The 18895-nt window shown below is 46.3% G+C and overlaps 1 protein-coding gene across 1 annotated transcript in view; it reads left to right on the top strand.

Annotated features, from left to right (window-relative positions):
- Positions 1–18895, top strand: part of COL22A1 (collagen type XXII alpha 1 chain) — a gene marked incomplete at its 3' end in the record, with an annotated part of 219731 nt that overhangs the window by 144325 nt on the left and 56511 nt on the right. Inside the window, exons 24-29 of the mRNA XM_021717502.1 lie at positions 8235–8288; positions 8961–9014; positions 11323–11376; positions 13055–13108; positions 17929–17973; positions 18596–18658. Coding sequence (XP_021573177.1) covers positions 8235–8288; positions 8961–9014; positions 11323–11376; positions 13055–13108; positions 17929–17973; positions 18596–18658 — 324 coding nt within the window. The remainder of the gene's footprint in view (positions 1–8234; positions 8289–8960; positions 9015–11322; positions 11377–13054; positions 13109–17928; positions 17974–18595; positions 18659–18895) is intronic.

Genomic DNA, 18895 nt, shown 5'->3' with positions numbered 1-18895 from the left:
CCAGCAGGCGAGGCTGCGGTGGCCAGGAGCGGCCACTGCACTCCAGTCTGGGTGACAGAGTGAGACTCCAACTCAAAAAAAACCAAAAAAAACCCCAAATGCCATTCAAGTATATGCAGAAAAAAGTAGAAAACAAGTTCAGTGTTACTGTTCTATGATTTTGCAATCGGTCTTTGAACTAACCAACTGGGGAACTCAAATGGTTGTTCTGTTTGGGGGTATTGTTCACTTGATTTTCAGGAGAAAAAGGGCATAAAATGAGAGTACTAATTAAAGATAGAAGGCCAGAGAAGCTTGGCCCAATCTCAATGGAAGCTCAACAGTAAGGCTGTGGCAGATGCTATAGTTCTACGTACCTCATCCAAGAAAGTTGAGATGATGCTTAACCTCTATTATCTAGTGCTCTCTTACCTGGAAAATGCAAAAGCCTACTCAGAACCATCAGCCAACAAAAACATGGGGGGATGAGCATTTTGTTTACATCCCAACTTACCCTATACAAAGGTCTCAGTTGGTTTCTCTGTTCTTTTTTTCCTTCTCTCTCTGTGCGTCTCTGTCTTTCTTTGCCTTACTGTATCTCTCTATTTCTCTCTTCCTTTCTCTGTGTGTCTCTGTTTCCATCACACTTTCTCAGAGATCCTGTAGACTTTTTAACTCAACACATCAAAACTGAACACATCATCCCCACACCAAACCCAAATCTACCCATTCCCCTGAAGAATCGCCATTACAGGCCCTCTTCCTTTAAGTATCCCAGGCTGTGCCCTAGCCCAACCAGCTACTCACTGCGTCACCACTGAGCTCTCTCTCAGATCTTACCCTTGTCTGTCTGCATCTCTCCCCATATCACCTCTCTCTAGTACTAGTGCAGTGTGTTTCTTGCCTGCTGTCATATATTGACTGTCCCCAGGCATCGCTTGCAGAATTCCTTCTTACCACTGGATGCTAAGAAAAGTAGAAATGTGGCTTCTCAAGCATAGTTCTGCTTGTATCACTCTTGTATGACACTTCTATTATTTTTATGCTTCCTCAAAGACAAAGCCTGATGTTTCTTACCCCAGATGTGCTTCTGTCTCTCATTCTGCACCCCTGTCACCGAACACATTGTTGTAGTACCTGTTCCTGCACATCAATCAACCATCCAACCTTAGTGCAGACATTCCATTCTCTTGTGACTTTCTTTCTCTTCTCTTCCACTCCCATCTGTCCAGGCTCTACTTGGCCATACAAGACCAAACTTAGCCCACCTTCTGAGATGCTTCCTTGACTTCTCCACTCAGTCTTCACTTGAGTACTATGGCTTGCAAATGTCTCTGTTGTCATTCTCTGTTTTAATGATATTTAACAAGTATGTCATGAATTCTGCCATGTGTCAGAACCTGTTTTTTTAATCTGAAAAACTATGCAAAGAAAGTATATATATTTTTTACCTACAATACATTTTTAGAAACCAAATACCTTGCCATAAGTCACCCAGCTGCTTGAGATACAACCCTGTCTTTGGTCTCAAGCCTTTTGATGGTTTTTCCAGGACTGTGCTTGATTTGTTTTACTAGGCTTTAATCTTCCGGAGGGAAGGGCCGGGTCATCTTGAGACCCCGGAGAGAACATAGTGGTTCCCAATAGGCATTGGCTGAAAAAAGAAGCCTCGTCCCCCACCACACTGAATCTTCAGGGATAACATCTCCTGATGCTCTGGGATAGTGCAGGGGCTTTGATTTAAGGATCAAAGACTGTGCCTGCCTGCTGTCCTGGTCCCCTTGAAGGCATCAGTGGTTGCTGCCCACATCTCGTTACCTACTGACACCCTCTTGCATTTAAGGTGTGCATTCTTCCAGATCTGATGTAGTTTCTCACTGACAGACAATACTCTATACTCTTCACCAGCAGCGTCAATGAGACAATTGCCTTACCTTTGATTCCTTGGAGACAGAAGCCAGCCATGAGAGGACAAATGTTGCCACATAGCCTGAGACAACTGAAGGACCCTGTAGCTCACTCCACAGAGTATCTTCCTGCTGCTCTTTGCCTTGAAAGCTAGGGGAAATCACCCCCATCTCATCTTGCAAACACTCCCTATATTACTATGTAAAGCTAAGGACTGAATGACAAACAGTGTGATTCTAGTCTGGGTTCTGTAAAAATTCATTTGGCACCCTGGTAGGACATGCCCAACCTCCACCTCTCTGATCACCCTTGACGATATTATTCTCAGAGCGTGCACTTCCCTGGTGACCACCCTCCAACGGGGCGTCCATCTTCTACACCTGTTGAAAACTTATCTATTTTAGGGATTGAAAAGCTTTGGTCTGGAGTTCAAAAACCTGAAGTCCTTCTTTGTCTACAGATGTACTTTCAGTTTGCACAGCCTTTTGTTGCTTTAAACTCTCAAAATAGTTGCCAAAATCAATTTTTAACAAGCAAGAATATGTCAAAGATCTAGATTTCCAAATTATGTTGAGGGAATGTCAGTAGCTCTGGGCTGCATGAGTTCCAGGTGACTGGCTTAGCTAAGAAGTCTGTGCCACCTCTGTCCCAAGCACCAGTCTCTTCTCACTGGTGTCAGCATCTCTCCCCTGCCCTCCCCACCTGTCTCATTCATTCATGCCTGGCCCATGTGCCTTCGCACTGAGGACCTCTTCTGGGGCTTCTTTTTTCTCAGTAGCCTCAAGAGATTTTGTAAGTGATAAGTGTGATTTGCCAGGGCTGCCTGGGACAGAGAACAAGACATGATCCCTCCTAGTGAGTCATCCATGATCTGGAGAGAAAGACAGATGAGTAAAAGGCAGATTCCAGGCCCCTCTCGTCATTCAGATAATTGGGCACAAACCAACCATTGACCAAAAATGAGAGCGCTTATGTTGTCCAAGGAAATATCTAATGTCCTTTCCAAGGGTGGGTGCTCTGGCTCACGCCATCCCTAGCCATGCAATGGAGAATATTCTGAGTTAGAATACTGCTTGGTTGTATCCACAGTAAACACCACAGATCATACAGAAGCCGTGTGTGGCGTGGATGCAGCATGGCCAGGTTGTCCAGCAGTCTCTTGCTGCCACGCTAGGGCTGAGTGGGCATCTAGTTTGCTCACACCCATGTCTCTTCCTACCCTGGTCTCTCTCTCAGCCTCCATTCTCCCCAGCAAAGATATGTCCACGAAGCTTGCATCTTCTAAATGTGAATCAGAGATTGTTTGCCCGTGTCTGTTCTCTGTGAACCATGCTGACTTAACCAGGGTGAGCACTGATCTCTCATTTCCAGGGTCCTTCTTGGCAAGCAACTATTTCCCATAGCTATCTGACCATCTCCTCCTCCTTAGGGTCTCCCAGGCTGCCTTGCCTGGTCCAAACCAAGAACTGGAATCTTGGAGACACATATTGCTATGTCTGAAGCTAGCATTGTCTTTAGGACCCGTGTGGTCTTGGGAGAGTTTCTCCACTTTTCTCTGAATCTGTTTCCTCAGCTTTGGTGTTGTACTGCTCATTCAGTTTGAGTCAGACATTTTTATTGAGAAACTTCAGACCTCAACTGGGCCAGCATGGTGGAGGAGGCACTGCTGTAGGACCCGTACTGACTGTCCTAGGAGCATTGTTGTGTTCACTCCTCCCAGAAGTGTATGAGGAATGTAGAATTATACCTTAGGGACCAGGAAACTGCACCTTGGTAAAGCAAAGGCGCACGCCCTTGCCTGAAAAGTGGGAGAGGCCTCCTGTTGGCTCCCTCGGGGGTGAAGACCTGTTGCAGCTCTTAGCTGTTGCCCCATCTGGACCTTGAGTGCAAGAACTCACATCTGGATAGTGAGACAGGGACTGTCCAGGAGTCATGGGGCAACATGGATAAGGACCTCTTGGAATGCCAGGCATGTAGCAGGTGCTTTAGAAAATCAAACTTTCCCCCTCCCTGTTGGGGGAATGCCAAGATATAAATGACTTTCCTGGCTTGTGGGTTGAAGGGCCCACCATCCAGATCTCTTAGGACACTGCTTTTCCCTCCCCCTGCCCCGGCCCTCCCCACAGCTGGCCCCAGGCTGTTTCAGTAACAAAGTGAGCTTTTGCCAGAGCTGCGGTCCAAGAGGCAGAAACTGTCTGAGGACAAGGACGAGGCTGGATGGAAACTCTCAAGGCGAGGCGGTTACTCTGTTTAGGGTTCCCACGGCCTCTGCATATTCCTCTGTGGCCCTCAGAAGACAGAGTGAGGTTGGCCGAAATTGCATCCCAATGGCTGTTCCCTCTTGCCTCCCGGCCCCGTGTGTTTCCCACCTGGACTTATAGGACCATCCCCTAAAAATTGAAAAGGCAGCTGGAAACAAAGTGCATTTTTGTGATTCCTCCTGGAAACGGTTTCCAGACTTTGTGACAGCTGTTTCCAGCTGCTTCCAGCCTTTTCTCTCTCTCTATCGATGGCGACTGCAGTTGTTAGGTTTAATTACTGTGTGAGATTCTGCTCTCGTTACTGTGCGTACAGCATCAAACAAGCAGACGGTTATTAGACCTCTCCTGTGTGCATAGCATGGAGCCAGGTGCTGTGGTCTCACCAGGGAGGTGGACTCAGAGATCTTCAAACCCGGCTTTAAAGCTCGAAGTTCTAATCCCTGTAACATGCAGGGAGTCTTTTAGGAGATCGAATTGTTCACAGTTAGAAAGGGGCTGTAACAAGAGGGATGAAACCTGCGTTCCCAAGTGGGAACTGAGCAGACACTTGGCAAGGCTGGGGTGCAGGACCTGAAAGGAGCAGAGGGGCCAAGCACCGCATCTGCAGGCTGGCTTTGTCTAATGTCAGTAAATTTCCCCCCAAAGTCCCAGTTTCTCATCTATAAAGTGAGATGAAAAAGACCTGCCTCTCACACCTGTAATCCCAGCACATTAGGAGGTTGAGACAGGAGCATCGCTTGAGTCTAGGAGTTCAAGACCAGCCTGTACAACATAGTGAAACCCTGTTTCTACAAAACATTGTAAATAAAAAAGAGAGCCTTGCATCTCAAGACCAGGGGGAAGGCTAGGATGAGATACTCTGTATGAAACACAGGCAAAGCAAACACTTAATGAAAGTGCCTGTGCCCTTGTCTCTCTCCTGCATTTCTGGTTTCTTCTTCCTCCTCGGTTGTGTTTCTTCCTGTGTTATTATGTTTACAGAGTCAGCAGCTGTGCTAGTGGTGGTGACAGTGGAAAACAGAAGGGCCTACACAAGCGTCATTCCCAAACCTAGCAGCTCATCAGAATTACCTGGTGTTTCAAATATCACTGACCTCTGGGACCTGTCCCCTACCTGCTGCCTCTGGATCTAAACAAGGGGACTGTTCACTTGCATTTGTGGTGGGCTTGCCAGGTAATTCTGCAGCAGCCGAGCAGTCTGGAAGTCACAAATCTCTTCTCCCTGGAGATGATAGCTATGCGACCTCAAGTGCGGTCCTGACCGTCTCTGGGCCTTAGTTTTCCTCACTGTCAATCAAGAAGGTTTAATTTCCTACTGTGTGATCGCTAAAGACCTGTCAACTCTTCCTGACTGTGATACTCCACAAGTGGCAAACAATAATCGGGCAAAGTATTTGGAAGAGTTCGTGAAGGAGGAAGGGAAACAAGGTCAGAGTGAGGGGCTGGAAAGGAGGCAGCTTCCTGGGATCGCCATTTTGAAAGAGCACAAAACATCCCACTGGTGGAGGGAAGACAACCAGATGTGCCAAATTGCTGTCAAAGACTGTCTTGTATGAGTGGCAAGGGCCTTCAGATATGCTCTGTGGGGTCAGGATGCTGTGAGACCCCCAAAGATCATGTTGAAGTAAATATAGTTTACCTGGGATATATCCTGAGTGGGTGGGTCCTGTGAGTGTCACTGCAAGGCCCTTGCTTTGCCAAGAGAAGTGAGCAAGGCTGAGCTGCAGCAGCCTGTGGGTGTAGTTAGGCTGAATCGACCATAGGGGTGAGGCTCTAATATGAAGGAACCAAGATTGGTTCCTGCCCAGGGCATCTTCCAGCCCTGCCCAGTCCCTCAGTTGCTCCAGCTGCAAGCAAAGGTCTCCCATGGGAGCAGATACTCCTCTAGACTGGCCAGGACTTAGCAAGCCTTAGAGAAAATTGGGTCCAGGTGCCGCCAAGCCCTAATTCAGTGAATGGGCCCTTTTTAATGCCTTAGGTTTTGACTCACGGGTGCCCCCAAAGGGAGAAAGGGAAATAGTTCACCATGCGGCCTCCTCTGCCATTTTTTGGTATTTATCGCCCTCTAGTGGACACGTGGTATTGTTCTTTCTGAATGCAAATCCCAGCTCTCAGTGTTCTTTCTGTTCTATTCAGGTGAGTTCTTGAAGCATTATCTGAGTGTCTGCTGGGTGCCATGCCTTCCTGGGCTAGTCGCTGTGTACGATGCAGAAGGAACAAGAAGGGCTTGTCCTCCAAGGGCTGTGGGTCAGTTAGATGAGAACAGTTAAGCTGACCTTGAAGATGGAGGAGGGAGGGATTAATTCCACCAGGGGAATTGGAGACCATTTTAGAAAGATGGAGACATCTGAGAAGGGAGGTGTGGGAAGGCAAGAGGCATATCTAGAGAGAGACCTGAGCAAGCAAAGTGTTCTCTTCCTCCTAGGTGTTGTGTAGAGCAGTGCTCAGCAGTAGTGGTGGTGAGGGAGAAGAGGGAGGTTGTGAACACATCTGGAAGATCATTATCCATCAGAAAATAGAAGCTGCTGAAGATTCTTCAGCTGGGGAGAAACTGAATGTTCTAAAATGAGTGGGTCACTGAGTGGGGCTGTTGGAAACCTATAAATACTCAGAAAACTAAACCCTCTTCCTTCTGGGGTCCCATTGGGTGATTACAACTAGCCCTGGCTTAGAGCCCAGTGTCCTCCTTCCTCCTTTCTGTCTTTCCAGACTGAAAGGCATTTTTCTAAATTAAATACACCTGTGACCATCGCTTGTCTTCTTAGACTCCTTCGGTTACTCCCACACTTTTATGGGAAGGTTCCTTCTCCTCACCCTGACACCCACAGCTCTGAGGTCCTGGCCTGGTCTACGCCCCCCCTTCCCCCCCCCGTGCAAGCTTACACATCCCATATGGAACTATTGTCTGTGGTTCAACATGTAGTACCTTGGACAGCAGCCGGCCTTTCTATTCCTGACTGCCTGCTTTGTCTACCTGACCAGTGGGAATTTCTTGGGCTCCCTTCAGGACTGAGGCTCCCTTTCTGGTCCCCTTGCCTTCCTCCTACCTGGTCCATGGGGCCTCTCTGTGCTCTGGGGTCACAGGCTTATTTAAGCCCTTATCCTTGTCTAACATCATTTTCTTTCTACATGTTTCTTCCCTCTCCATCGTTCACTTTTCATCAAGGCTGGAGCCGTCTAATGTTTCTGTTCACCCACAGCACCTGCTTCTGTTCTTGGCCATTGAAGGTGCCCAAAAATATCAGCATAGGCAACGAATGATGGAAATAGCCAATGAATCAAGCTCTGGAGGGTGGCTGTCAAGAATGGTCTCTGCCATCATATTAAGTGAACTGTCACAGAAACAAAGAACCAAATATTACATGTTCTTACTCATAAGCAGGCTCTGATCACTGGTCACAGTAACAGTAACACAAGGGTGGGAACACTGCCAGGGGAAGGGGAAGGGAGGAGGGATGGAGAGGCACTTGGCACCACACTGGGTTACCGGGTCTATCATGAAGAGAGAGGGCCCACTAGAAGTCCGAACTCGCATAAAACTCGCTTGTGTAGTAAATCCTCACATGTACCTCTCAACTCAACTCAACCCAACCCAATAAAAGTCTCCATAGCATCTCAGAGATACGTTTCACAAGTACAGATGTGAGGCCCACCCACAGACCTACAGAACTACAGAATCAGGATTGGGCATGAAACCCACCAGGCTGTTTACCCAGGCCATTCTGATATTCTGTCAGCTTTGGTCCAGAAGATCTGTGTACATGGGCTAGCCCACTGTGTGCATGTATGTATGTGCATATGCATACACATGTATTTATGTTAAATGTTCAACTATTTTAGATATATAACAATAGAGAATGCATAGTTATATTCCCATTACCCAAATATGACACTACTGCATTTTATAAATTTTATTTCAAATATTTTATTTTTTCTTTTGTTTCTTTTTGTTTGAAAAACAAGGCATGATGAATGCAGCTAAAGCCCATCCTTGTGTACCCTTTCCTTTGTTCTTCTCAAATGACAGCTGTCCCCAGGAGACTGGTCTGGGCCCTTCTGTGACTCACCAATGTCCTTTCTTCACAGGGCCCTCCAGGACCACCCGGTATCCCAGGACCCCCTGGACCAGGAGGTCCCCCGGTAAGACTGGCTGTGATTTTCTCTCACAGGGGCACTTAGCTGGTGGTTTCCTGGTCTCTCGGAGCCAGGTACACTTTTATGTATATAGCCGCGTGTCCTATCTCTGCTTGAGGGCACTGCAAAATCACAGGAGGACCCCCATGTGCAGACACCCCTGAAACTCTGGACTCTCAGACCTTCAGGCCTCTTAGATTAGACAATCACTTGAACCGATGCAGCACTTTGGTTGGCTGCTTCTAGAGAGGGTATAGGAGGCTTGCTAGTCTGGGCTTACCCTTTAGGTTTTGAGCAAAAACAGAGACCAGGGCCAGTGTTTATCAGCGTTTACCCTTTCTACCTTTCCTGCTCTCAGGCAGCTGCTGGGAATGTATTCTCAAAGTTGCCATGAGGGTGAGGCAGGGGTAGAAACCACACCTGCCCACTGGATGGGGCAAACCCAGGAATGGGCAGAGAGGTGGTGAGTTCATCCATCCCACGAGGTGGCTTTGACTGCAGTCCAGACAGATAGCAGACTTGCCAATTTAGAGGTTCAACAGCTCCGTGTTTCACCATGACTGACTGAGGACAGCAGGCCCTGAGATGCCCTCCTCAGAGCCAGAGACCAGAAAAGGCAGGCCAAGGATCTGCTCTCTGAATAGTCAGACTAACTGTTTCCACGTGGTCCCTTTTCAGGGTTTACCTGGAGAGATCGGCTTCCCGGGAAAGCCTGGGCTTCCTGGGCCCATGGTGAGTGTCCCCGGGGTATCTTCCTGCTTCCTACTTCCTCTCTTCCATTGTTCTGTGGGGAATGCTGGGCCCTCGCAGCTGCCCCAGGTCTGTTTTCCTGGAACTGATGACTACTTGGGCCTCAGGGTCTGAAGCCCTGAGACTTAGCCCTCTGTGGAGACTTCCTCATGCTCTGTCTGCAGGGAGGGCTCCCCACAGGCCTCTCTACCAGGCCAGGGTGCAAATTAGGACCACTCTCCTCAGACCATCCAAAGACACATTCAAAAGCCCTTTGCTGTTGAAAGGACCACTTGTCCTTATAGGACCCAGAGGGAACCAGAAGCGATGGTCAGGACATGGCATGCTCTTCTCGTTTTTTATACTGAGTATGCTTACTAACTTGCAAACAGAGAGACACTGAGATCTCCAGGGTAAGCCCTGCAAGTAGAGCTTAGCAAACTCTAATGTCCCATACACAAGAAGGGCACGGTTAAAGCTAGATGTGCCTCTTTGCTGTGTCGATGTGCAGCTGTTCAGGGCAGAATGATGGGTGGTCTGGCAGCTCTCTGCACCATGTGACAAAGTACTTTAAAGACCCCATCCACAATCTGTCCTTAGGGAGGCCTCTGCTCCACTTCAAGGGCATTCCTCACAGTTAATTCTCCTGGGGGTGCTGCTCAATGGGGAAGGCCCTGGTTAGGAGACTTCTAAGTAATCCCCAGAACTGATGGAGGATTTAGATGCTGGAGAAGGGAGGATGTGGAGGTGAAGCATATTGGGTGGTGCATGGCTGTTCCCTCCTCTTCCTCCATGGAGCACAGATCCATGTGTGAACATGGATGGAGGCTCCTGGGGCACAGGGACCAACAATCGCAGCACCAGCATCCCCAGCTCTGATGTACTCAAGGGCAGCATGCCAAAGGGTGTGGGACATGGCCTCAGGGTCATGAGAGGCACTTGATAAACTGATGCATATCCAGAAGGAGCACTGGATGAGCTGCACTGTCATCAGTGAACATTTTAGACAAGTGGCAGGGCTTTCTGAATGCTGACACTAGCAATCTCATGGATCTAATGGGTCCATCAGAAAGTATGTCTATCAGTATGAACGTTCAAAGAGGAGAGGGTGTTACAGGAAGAAAAAAGGGGGTAGTCAGAGGCATTCGTGGTTTATCAAGATGAGGCTGTGGCCACTGAAAGTTTGAAGCACAGCTTCTGGCTTTGGTGTTTACTCTTTCTTGGTCAAGGTCATGCTTTCAAAGGCCTGGGTAGCCTTGAACCCCTCCCCTCCCAAAAAGCTCCTCCTCCTACCTTTCCAGAAGTCTTGGTTTCCAGGACACCTGCTCTGTGCAGGTGGAACTCTCCTTTCAATAGTCAGCAGTCCAGGCTAGAGACTCAGGGAGATATGAATCTTGAGTTTTGTGGATGGGAGAATCACCAGGGTTGAGGACACATTAACTGTTTAATAGTGTTAATAGCTACCAAAATAATAGCATGAGAAGTGTTCTGTTGGGGAAAATGATTTCTCTTAGATTAGTCATAGAGGAGTGTGTGTGTGTGTGTTTGTACCTGACAAGTCATTGAAGCCACAGAGCAAAAGGAGACAATAAAATGTCTCTGGTGTAGTGGAAGAATCCTGGAGGTGGAGCCAGGAGGCCTGGGTTGTCATCTTGTGGGTCTTCATCACTGGTCTTACAATCTGAATAAGTCACTCAGTCCTCACTAAGTCCTTTGTCTTCTCACCTGCAAACAGCTGCGATAACATCCATCCTGCTACATCATAAGGATGATGGTAAAGGAAGTGCCTTGTATTGGAAAATCTAGTATGTTTCTCCTCAGCGTTGCTATTAGAAATAATAGGCAGTAATGTCAAGCCATGCCAATAATCTGGAAGTTTGCATTTTGGAAGCACAAGAGGAAGGGAGGGTAGCTGTGGAGAGGGAGAGTCAAGATTGCAAAGAGATTCCAGAGAGAAAAGAGTAGGAGTCAGTGGACAGTGTTGTCCCCAGGGATATCTTGAAAGCTGAAGGCAGAAATGGAACCATCCAAAAAGATTCGGAAGATGTCCTCCCCCTTCCCATCACACCGTGCATGTCCAAAGAACTGGGCATTTGACATTGCCTAGATGGTGATGTTTGTCTCAGTTGTAACAGAATGTGTAAGGGATACATGGCCCAACAGAAAGCACAGTCACGTTGGAGAGAGGAGTGGAGGCCTGAGCCTCCTGGTTTCTGGCTGCAAAATCAGCTCCTGGCTTGAAACAACTCAATGCAACACTTTCCTAAATATGCCTTTTGTTTGTATTTTATGTTTTCCCCTCTTGGTCCAGGGACCACCTGGAAAAGATGGGCCAAATGGACTGCCAGGTCTGCCAGGATCCAAGGTTGGTACTCATGGGGTTTGCATCAGTTTAGGAACCCAAGAATTCTAAAATCAGTTGGTTGCCTGGGCCTTAGATCAGGACTCAGTTGAAAGGCTTGCATTTATGAGGTCAGATGTAGGAAAGCTCTTTATTTCTTCCTAGGTAACTGGGAAGTATTTGGAAGGAAGCCTTGGGCTTTAAAATATGGCTCACACCTGCAATCCCAGTACTTTGGCAGGCTAAGATGAGGCAGGAGGCCAGGAGTTAGAGTCCAGCCATTGCAACATAGCAGATTCCTTTTTCTTAAAAAAAAAATCTCTTAGAATACGTATTTATGACTAAAAGTGGTGACTCAAACCTGTAATCCTAGCACTTTGGGAGGCTGAGATGAAAGGGTTGCCTGAGTCCAGGGGTTCGAGTCTAGGCAACTTGGTGAGACCTCATCTCTACAATAAGTCAACAGATTAGCTGGGTATAGTAGCACGTGCCATTAGTTCCAGCTACTTGGAAGTCTGAGGCAGAAAGATCGCCTGAGCCCAGCAGGTTGAGACTGCCGTGGCTGTGAGTGTGCCACTGCACTCCAGCCTGGGCAACAAAGTGAGACTCCAACTAAAATAATATAATAATAATAATAATAATATGTATTTATTATATTTTCAAGGAGGAAAAGTTTTCCAATATCTTTACTAACATGATAAAAGACTTCAATTTTAAAAGTATTCTGGTGGGGCTTATTGTAGGGATATTAAGGTAAGAGTCAGAGGTTAAATATAAAATTAGAAAGCAAAGACACAATTTAAATATATCAAACATACAATTATACAACAAATGTTTTAACAAGTAAACTTTATTCTTTCATAGCAAACCTACATAGACTCAGGTATGCATTTTAACAGTCTTTGAAAGGCAACTATTAAAGGCAACTCGAATATTATGGGAAAATTTGTTGTCCTATTCAACAAGCAGACTTAGAAGCTCAACTTCGTTATGACAACATGCAGAATAAGTATAGATTTAACTTAGTTTTATGGGCTTTTTTTTTTTTTGAGTTGGAGTCTCACTCTGTTGCCCAGGCTGGAGTGCAAGTGGCATGCTCACAGCCACAGCAGCCTTGGGCTCAGGGGATCCTTCCGCCTCAGCCTTCCAAGTAGTTGGAACTACAGGTATGCGCTACCACAGCCAGCTTATTTTTTTGATTTATTGTAGAGACGAGTTCTCATCAAGTTATCCAGGTTGGTCTCTAACCCCTGAGCTCAGGCAATCCTCTCGCCTGGGCCTCCCAAAGTGCTGGGATTGCAGGTTAAGCCACCATGCCTGACCAATTTTATGAACATTTTATGTAAATATTCTGCATTCCTCTTTCTTATCTTTAAAGCAAAGGACAATTAATGGCTATCCCAGCATTTGGTATTCCCGAAAACACTTGTGCAACATCTTCTTTACTCCAAATATCTCCATAAGAAAAGAATGTCCATTCTACTCAATTTTAATTTTATGAATTATACTCAGAGCTGTTGAATATGGAATCCAGGAGATACTGCGAGCTGCAGTGTTTACTGACTTTGGTTGGGCAATCACACAGAACTGAAGGAGTTCAGGACCACTTAAGTACACAAGTGGTTCTCCTTCCCAATCTATAACTTGTACTAAAGACATGTAATCTCCCTCCCCTGTTAACTTGGCTTTATATTCCTTACAGGGAGAACCAGGAGAAAGAGGGGAAGACGGTCTGCCTGGAAAACCTGGCCTTCGGGTGAGAATTTGACCTTTTCCCCCATGACACTTGTTATGCTAAATGTTGCATTTGGCGACCTGTCCTGGGAACCTCAACTTATCAAACATAGGGTCTGTATCAGCTGGGACTTGGCATGAAGCCATAGGAAAATTCAAATGGGGCATTTAGCCGGGCTTGGTGGCTCAGCCTGTAATCCCGCACCTTTGGGAGGCTGAGGTGAGTGGATTGCCTGAGCCCGCGGGTTCGAGACCCGCCTGGGCAGCGAGACCTCATCTCTACAATAAATCACACACACACAAAAAAATCAGCCGGGTGTGGTAGCACATGCCTGTAATTCCAGCTACTTGGAAGGCTGAGGTGGAAGGATTGCTGGAGCCCAGCAGAGGCTGCGGTGGCCGGGAGCGGCCACTGCACTCCAGTCTGGGCGACAGAGTGAGACTCCAACTCAAAAAAAAAACAAAAACAAAAACAAATGGGGCTATTTTAAAAAGGCATTAAGGGGTGGAGGGGCTTCAACTAGAGATGACGTCGTACTGTGAGATTGGCAGCAACAGAGCCAAAACCACCTCCAGGACAGAAGGAGTGAGAGGAGGGAGCAGTTTCTGGAACCCAGAGAAATCTGTATCTGGAGGAAAGAACCACCCCTTCTGCCCCCATGAGAGCTGTGGTCTTGGGAAGAACATTGTCACTGTCTAGCTTTCCCTGGCAGGGAGGGAGCAAGGGGGACAGATACTCCCTCTCTCGCTCTCTTTCCCCTTCCCTCCTCTTCTCTCCCTCACTCTTCTTCCCCCACGCCCCCATCCCTCTACCCCCTCACTCCATCTCTCCCTTTCTCTTTCTCCTCTATTCCCTCTCTCAACTCTGTTCTTCCTCCAACGCTCCCTAATGGCTGGACCCTACAGAGAGTCGGAAGGCAAAGAAACCCAGCTGATGCACTCTGTAGAGTTCAGCCGTCTTGGGTGGGCTTCCAGTGGGTGGAGAAGTGTGAACAACGGATCTGAGGGGGAAATGGAGGCTGCTCAGCACATGATTTGCACAGGGTGCCCCCTGTGAGTGGAGAGACCCTGAGTGCTGTGTGTTGAGGACTGTCGCTCTGTGCCCAGACTCCCTCAGGGAATGGCTGCTTCCCTATGAGTCTGTCCTGATGGACCACAGAGTCATGTGTTATCCTGGGGCCCTCAGTGCAACATCTCAAATGTGACCTGGACTTAGGAAGTTGTGAGCATAGAAGAGAAGGCTGGAACATGTGTGTACATGGTATGTGTGTGTGTGCACGTGTGTGCACATACATGTAAGCACATGCTCAGGCACCTGTGGGTCTAGGGGAGACTATGAAAAGACAGGGGATTGCACAAGAAGTTCTGTTCCTCCCTTCTTCCATCTGAAGGGCTCCCACTCTGCTGGGGGACAGACAAATCAAGGGAAGTGACCAGGGCTTAGTCAATGTGGCATCTCTCACTCTCAGCTCACAATCAGGCAGTTTGTAGGTATTCAGTAAGAGCTTATGGCACGAAGAATGGAGAAACAAAATCAGCCACAGTATAGGAGGGGTCTGGACTCCACACAGCGGGGGTTGCTCACCCCATAGAAGGAAAATCTCAGGCCATCTCTTTGCCAGCCAGTGAAGGTGCTGGTGGGCAAATGTTTCCTGTTGTCTTTTTTCATTAAGTAACCATTCTTTAGAAGACCAAGTTAAGGCCAGGTGCGGTGGCTCACACCTGCAATCCCAGCACTTTGGGAGGCAGAAGTGAGAGGTTTGCCTGAGCCCAAGAACTTGAGACCACCTTTAGCAACTTGGCGAGATCTCATCTCTACAATAAATCAAAAAATTAACTGGGCATGATCGTGTGTGCCTATAGTTCCAACTACTTGGAAGGCTGAGGTGGAAGGATAGCCTGAGTCCAGCAGGTCCTGCCTATTGTGGCTGTGAGCAACTCACTACACTCCAGACTGGGCAACAGTGTGAGACTCCAACTCAAAAAAAAAACAAACCCAAAAAACAAAAAAACAAAACCAAGTTAAAATGAAGTGGCAAAGACACAGATTGATTTGCACCCAAGCTATCTCAAGCACACCTCAGTTGACTCAAATTGTGGAAAGAATGCTGCCAAGAGCAGCTATGAGGCTTCCTGCTTCCTGGATTCTAGATCCTAGAACTCAGCCCTCATACTCCCCCATGAGGGCACTAAAGAGTCCTTCACTTCCAAGCACAGCAGGACTTCATATTTTTAAGGTTCAATATTGGCATTTAAAAGAAAATATTTATACTGACCTGCAAATCATTGAAATGTAATACTAGGTTATTTGCTGTGGTTTTTCATGTGTATCCTGAGGTGGCTGTGTGTAGGGGGTTGACTCACACGGTCTTGGTCTTAAAAGCATCCAGGGCACCTTTTAGTATTTGACTGATTTGTTGAAATTCTTTCTTTTTGCAGAAAGGATTTAAAACATTTGTAGAGGGTTAATGTTCCTTTCCATTCTTACTTCATGGATTTTATGGAGCTAAGTATACTTTATAGTTGTGTTTTCTCAAATGTGTGAGTTGGCAAATCTTTCTAGGTTTTTACTGTATACATTTCAACTTTCTTTTCAGTAACAAAGCAATCTATTCCCACTGAGTTTCCTGTATAGCTTTCTGTACATGAAGGGGATTGATTATGAGAATTATTGGGATAAAATTAGAAATACCCTCGGGGATGTCTCTAGTTTTTCAATCGATGTGCTTTACATTTCTGATAATTATGAATGGTTGAATGATTCAAACAGAGAAGGTTATTGCTGAATGTCTTATGTCATTTTTGTATAATTACTAGTGCTACAGGTTTGAAACATTTCTCTGAAAGTTTAAAACTTTCTGCAATTATGATGCTGTAAGAACTCACAGTCCCAGAGCAGACTTGGCATCGGATCTTGTTACTTTATTTTGGCAAAGTGCCAACTGAAGATAATTTTTTTTTCCCAAAGATGATTATGGACAAGTCCTGGATGGTAGACTTTTAAGAATCCACTGAATTTGCAGGATAAGCAGAGGCATTAACATTTTAAGACACTTCAAGAATTCATGAAATTACCCAGTTTCCCCTCTACTGTGTCTTTGGATTGGGAGTAGCAACACAAATTCGGGGGATACTTCACATGGTCTTTAAAATGTCTTTCTAACCAAACACAGCCTCCATATCCTTTCTCAGTGTATAAGAAGCAAGTCCCAGAAGACTGAAAGCGACAATTTGAGTGACGAGTATTTGCACAATTCTGGTTAGAGCAATTCTTACTAATTGTGCTTGTAAACATTGGGAATTGATGGGAGCATTGGAGTGTGTCTAGAATTTCAATGTGTGCTAACTCCAGATGCCAGTTTCTGTTGTGACACCAGAGCTACACGATAAAATGTGTGCTTACCCTAAACAACACTTTTGATTACTTTTTTTTCTTTTCTGCCTTCCTCTGTGATGGTGGCGGTGGTGCTGGCCTTCACTACCAATTGAGTCTGGCATAACTTTGGGGAAAATCTTTACATGCATACATACCACCTGCTCATTCATTCATTTGTATGTTCACTCACTCATCAGGAAACCACATTTCCTTATGGAAATCTACACTAAAGCATCATAAATGTTAGAAATAAATTATCATTCAAGAAGTTCATGATTTTGAAGACACATGGTTGCTTAGAAATTATAGTCTCTCACTACCACCACTATCACATACCTCTTTGCAGCAATGATTTATAAGAACTTGGTAAGCAGTCAGATGCCTTGGGATCAGGAACAGTGTTCCTCTGGTCCTGTGTCCGGAATTTCAACCTGTCCTCAAGGCGCTCATTAGGAACTGTCTTAGTCTCTTCATACAGCTGTGACAAAACATCTTAGGGTAATTTATAAACAAAATAATGTAGTGCTTATAGTTTTGGAGGCTGGGGAGTTCTAAATCAAGGTGCCAGCAGAGTTGGTGTCTAGTGGGGGCCCTCTGCTTCACAGGTGGCACCTTATACCTTGTATCTGTGTTCTCACATGGCAAAAGGGTGCAAGGGCACCCTCAAGCCTTTTTTAAAATAAGGGCATTAATCGCATCCATGAGGATAGATCCCTAATAACCTAATCACCTCTCAAATGCCCCCACCTCTTAATACCACCACATTGCATGTTGTGTTTCAACATATGAATCATGGGGGAACACATTCAGATCATAGCAGGAATCTCATGGCTGAGGACAAAACTTCTAAGCCACAAGAACCACTGTATACTTCATTGGCTCATGTCTTCTGCTCTAAGCTTGGATGTTTAACAGAATGTCATCCAAAACTTTCTCTCATTGTAACACACCATGAGGAAGGAGAAAGGAAATTCTTACCTAACTCTAAGACTGCTTGTGATTACGAAAAGGAACTGAAAAATAATGGTGGGATGCCCAGGCAACTTGGACAGATTCTTTGACAGCTTCGCCTTCAGCATTTGATCCAGCATGAGGACTAGGCTTCTGTAACATATAGCAAGACTCAGAGGCATGGTGACTCTAGGAGTTATATATTTTGATTCTGCATTGTTTTGAATTATAAGTGTTTAGACTCAAGAGGAATAAACTCTAGCAGGGCAATTTCAGGAGTTGTTTCTTTGAGGGGAGCAAAAGACAATCTGAGAGGGTATGGATGTCTTGCTCCAGATATGCTAAACACTTTGGTTTTCAAAGCCCACAACTCTTGGGCTTGTAAAGACTCTACATGTTTTAAAATTAAGAACTGTGCCTGGGAGGTGCAGTGAATGTGTGGGAATACCTGGGAATGACAGCCATTTCTTTAAAGTGAATAGACAATAACGGGGTATCTGTTCTTCCATCTCCAGGGTGACGTTGGGGAGCAGGGCTTGGCAGGCCAGCCTGGAGAGAAGGTCTGTTTGTTTTTGCCTTTTTTCATTCACTTCATTCATTTATTCATTCATTCATCTGATGTTATGCACCAGGTCTTTGGTAAAATCTTCAAAGGCCAAGAGGAATGAAGCATGTTTCAGGGAGAGCTCATTATATTCATTTCATGCATTTATATACTTAATAGTTATTAGCATGTCCTACATTGCTATATTGAGCATTAGGGGTCACAACCATGAACCTGGATAATCTGGACATTGACCATTGAACAGGTGTAGTGAGTGGTGGCATGCAGGTGTGGGGGGCATAGGAGAGGGCTTTTCAGACGTGGGGACTGTCGGGGAAGGGGTGAGAAGGTGACACTGTGGCTGAGTCCTAAAGGACAAGAAGGAGTTAGACACCAAGAAAGGCAAAATAAGGGATCCCGGGAAAGAAAACAGCCAGAGTGGACAAGGGCTTGGGGCAGCCCTGATGCACAAAGTCTCCAAAATGCCCGTTTCTCTACTACTTTGCTCTACATGAGACTTCCTCTAATCCAGAAGATCTCAAGAGGGCTGGAGAGCAGGAACTAGCGATCCCATGGCCCACAACCAGGCCCATAGACAGCTTTCTTGTTGTTAACTCTTGAATATTTTGTTATCCCAGGGAGAAGCAGGCCTCCCAGGCACTCCAGGCTTCCCGGGTATAAGGGGAGAGAAAGGAGACAAGGTAAGTGTGAAAGCCTCCTCCTACTCTGGCATGGAAAAGCAGCCTCCCCCCACAGGAATCTTTGTCCTGTCAGGGAAGCTGATGATTTGGGCTGGGCAAAGGATATTTTCTTCAGTGTTGATGGAACTGAAATGGAAGGACAGACTGCTTGTGTCCATGAGCTGGAACAAAGAACACTGGCTGGGAGATGTCTCTAGAAAGGGCTGAGCATCTTTTTTTTTTTTTTTTTTGAGTTGG

This window comes from Carlito syrichta, unplaced genomic scaffold (assembly GCF_000164805.1).
Source record: "Carlito syrichta isolate Samal-C Ts95f unplaced genomic scaffold, Tarsius_syrichta-2.0.1 Scaffold309815, whole genome shotgun sequence".
Lineage (NCBI taxonomy): Eukaryota > Metazoa > Chordata > Mammalia > Primates > Tarsiidae > Carlito > Carlito syrichta.
The sequence above is the reverse complement of the archived record's forward strand: the minus strand, read 5'-3'. Positions and strand labels throughout refer to the sequence as shown.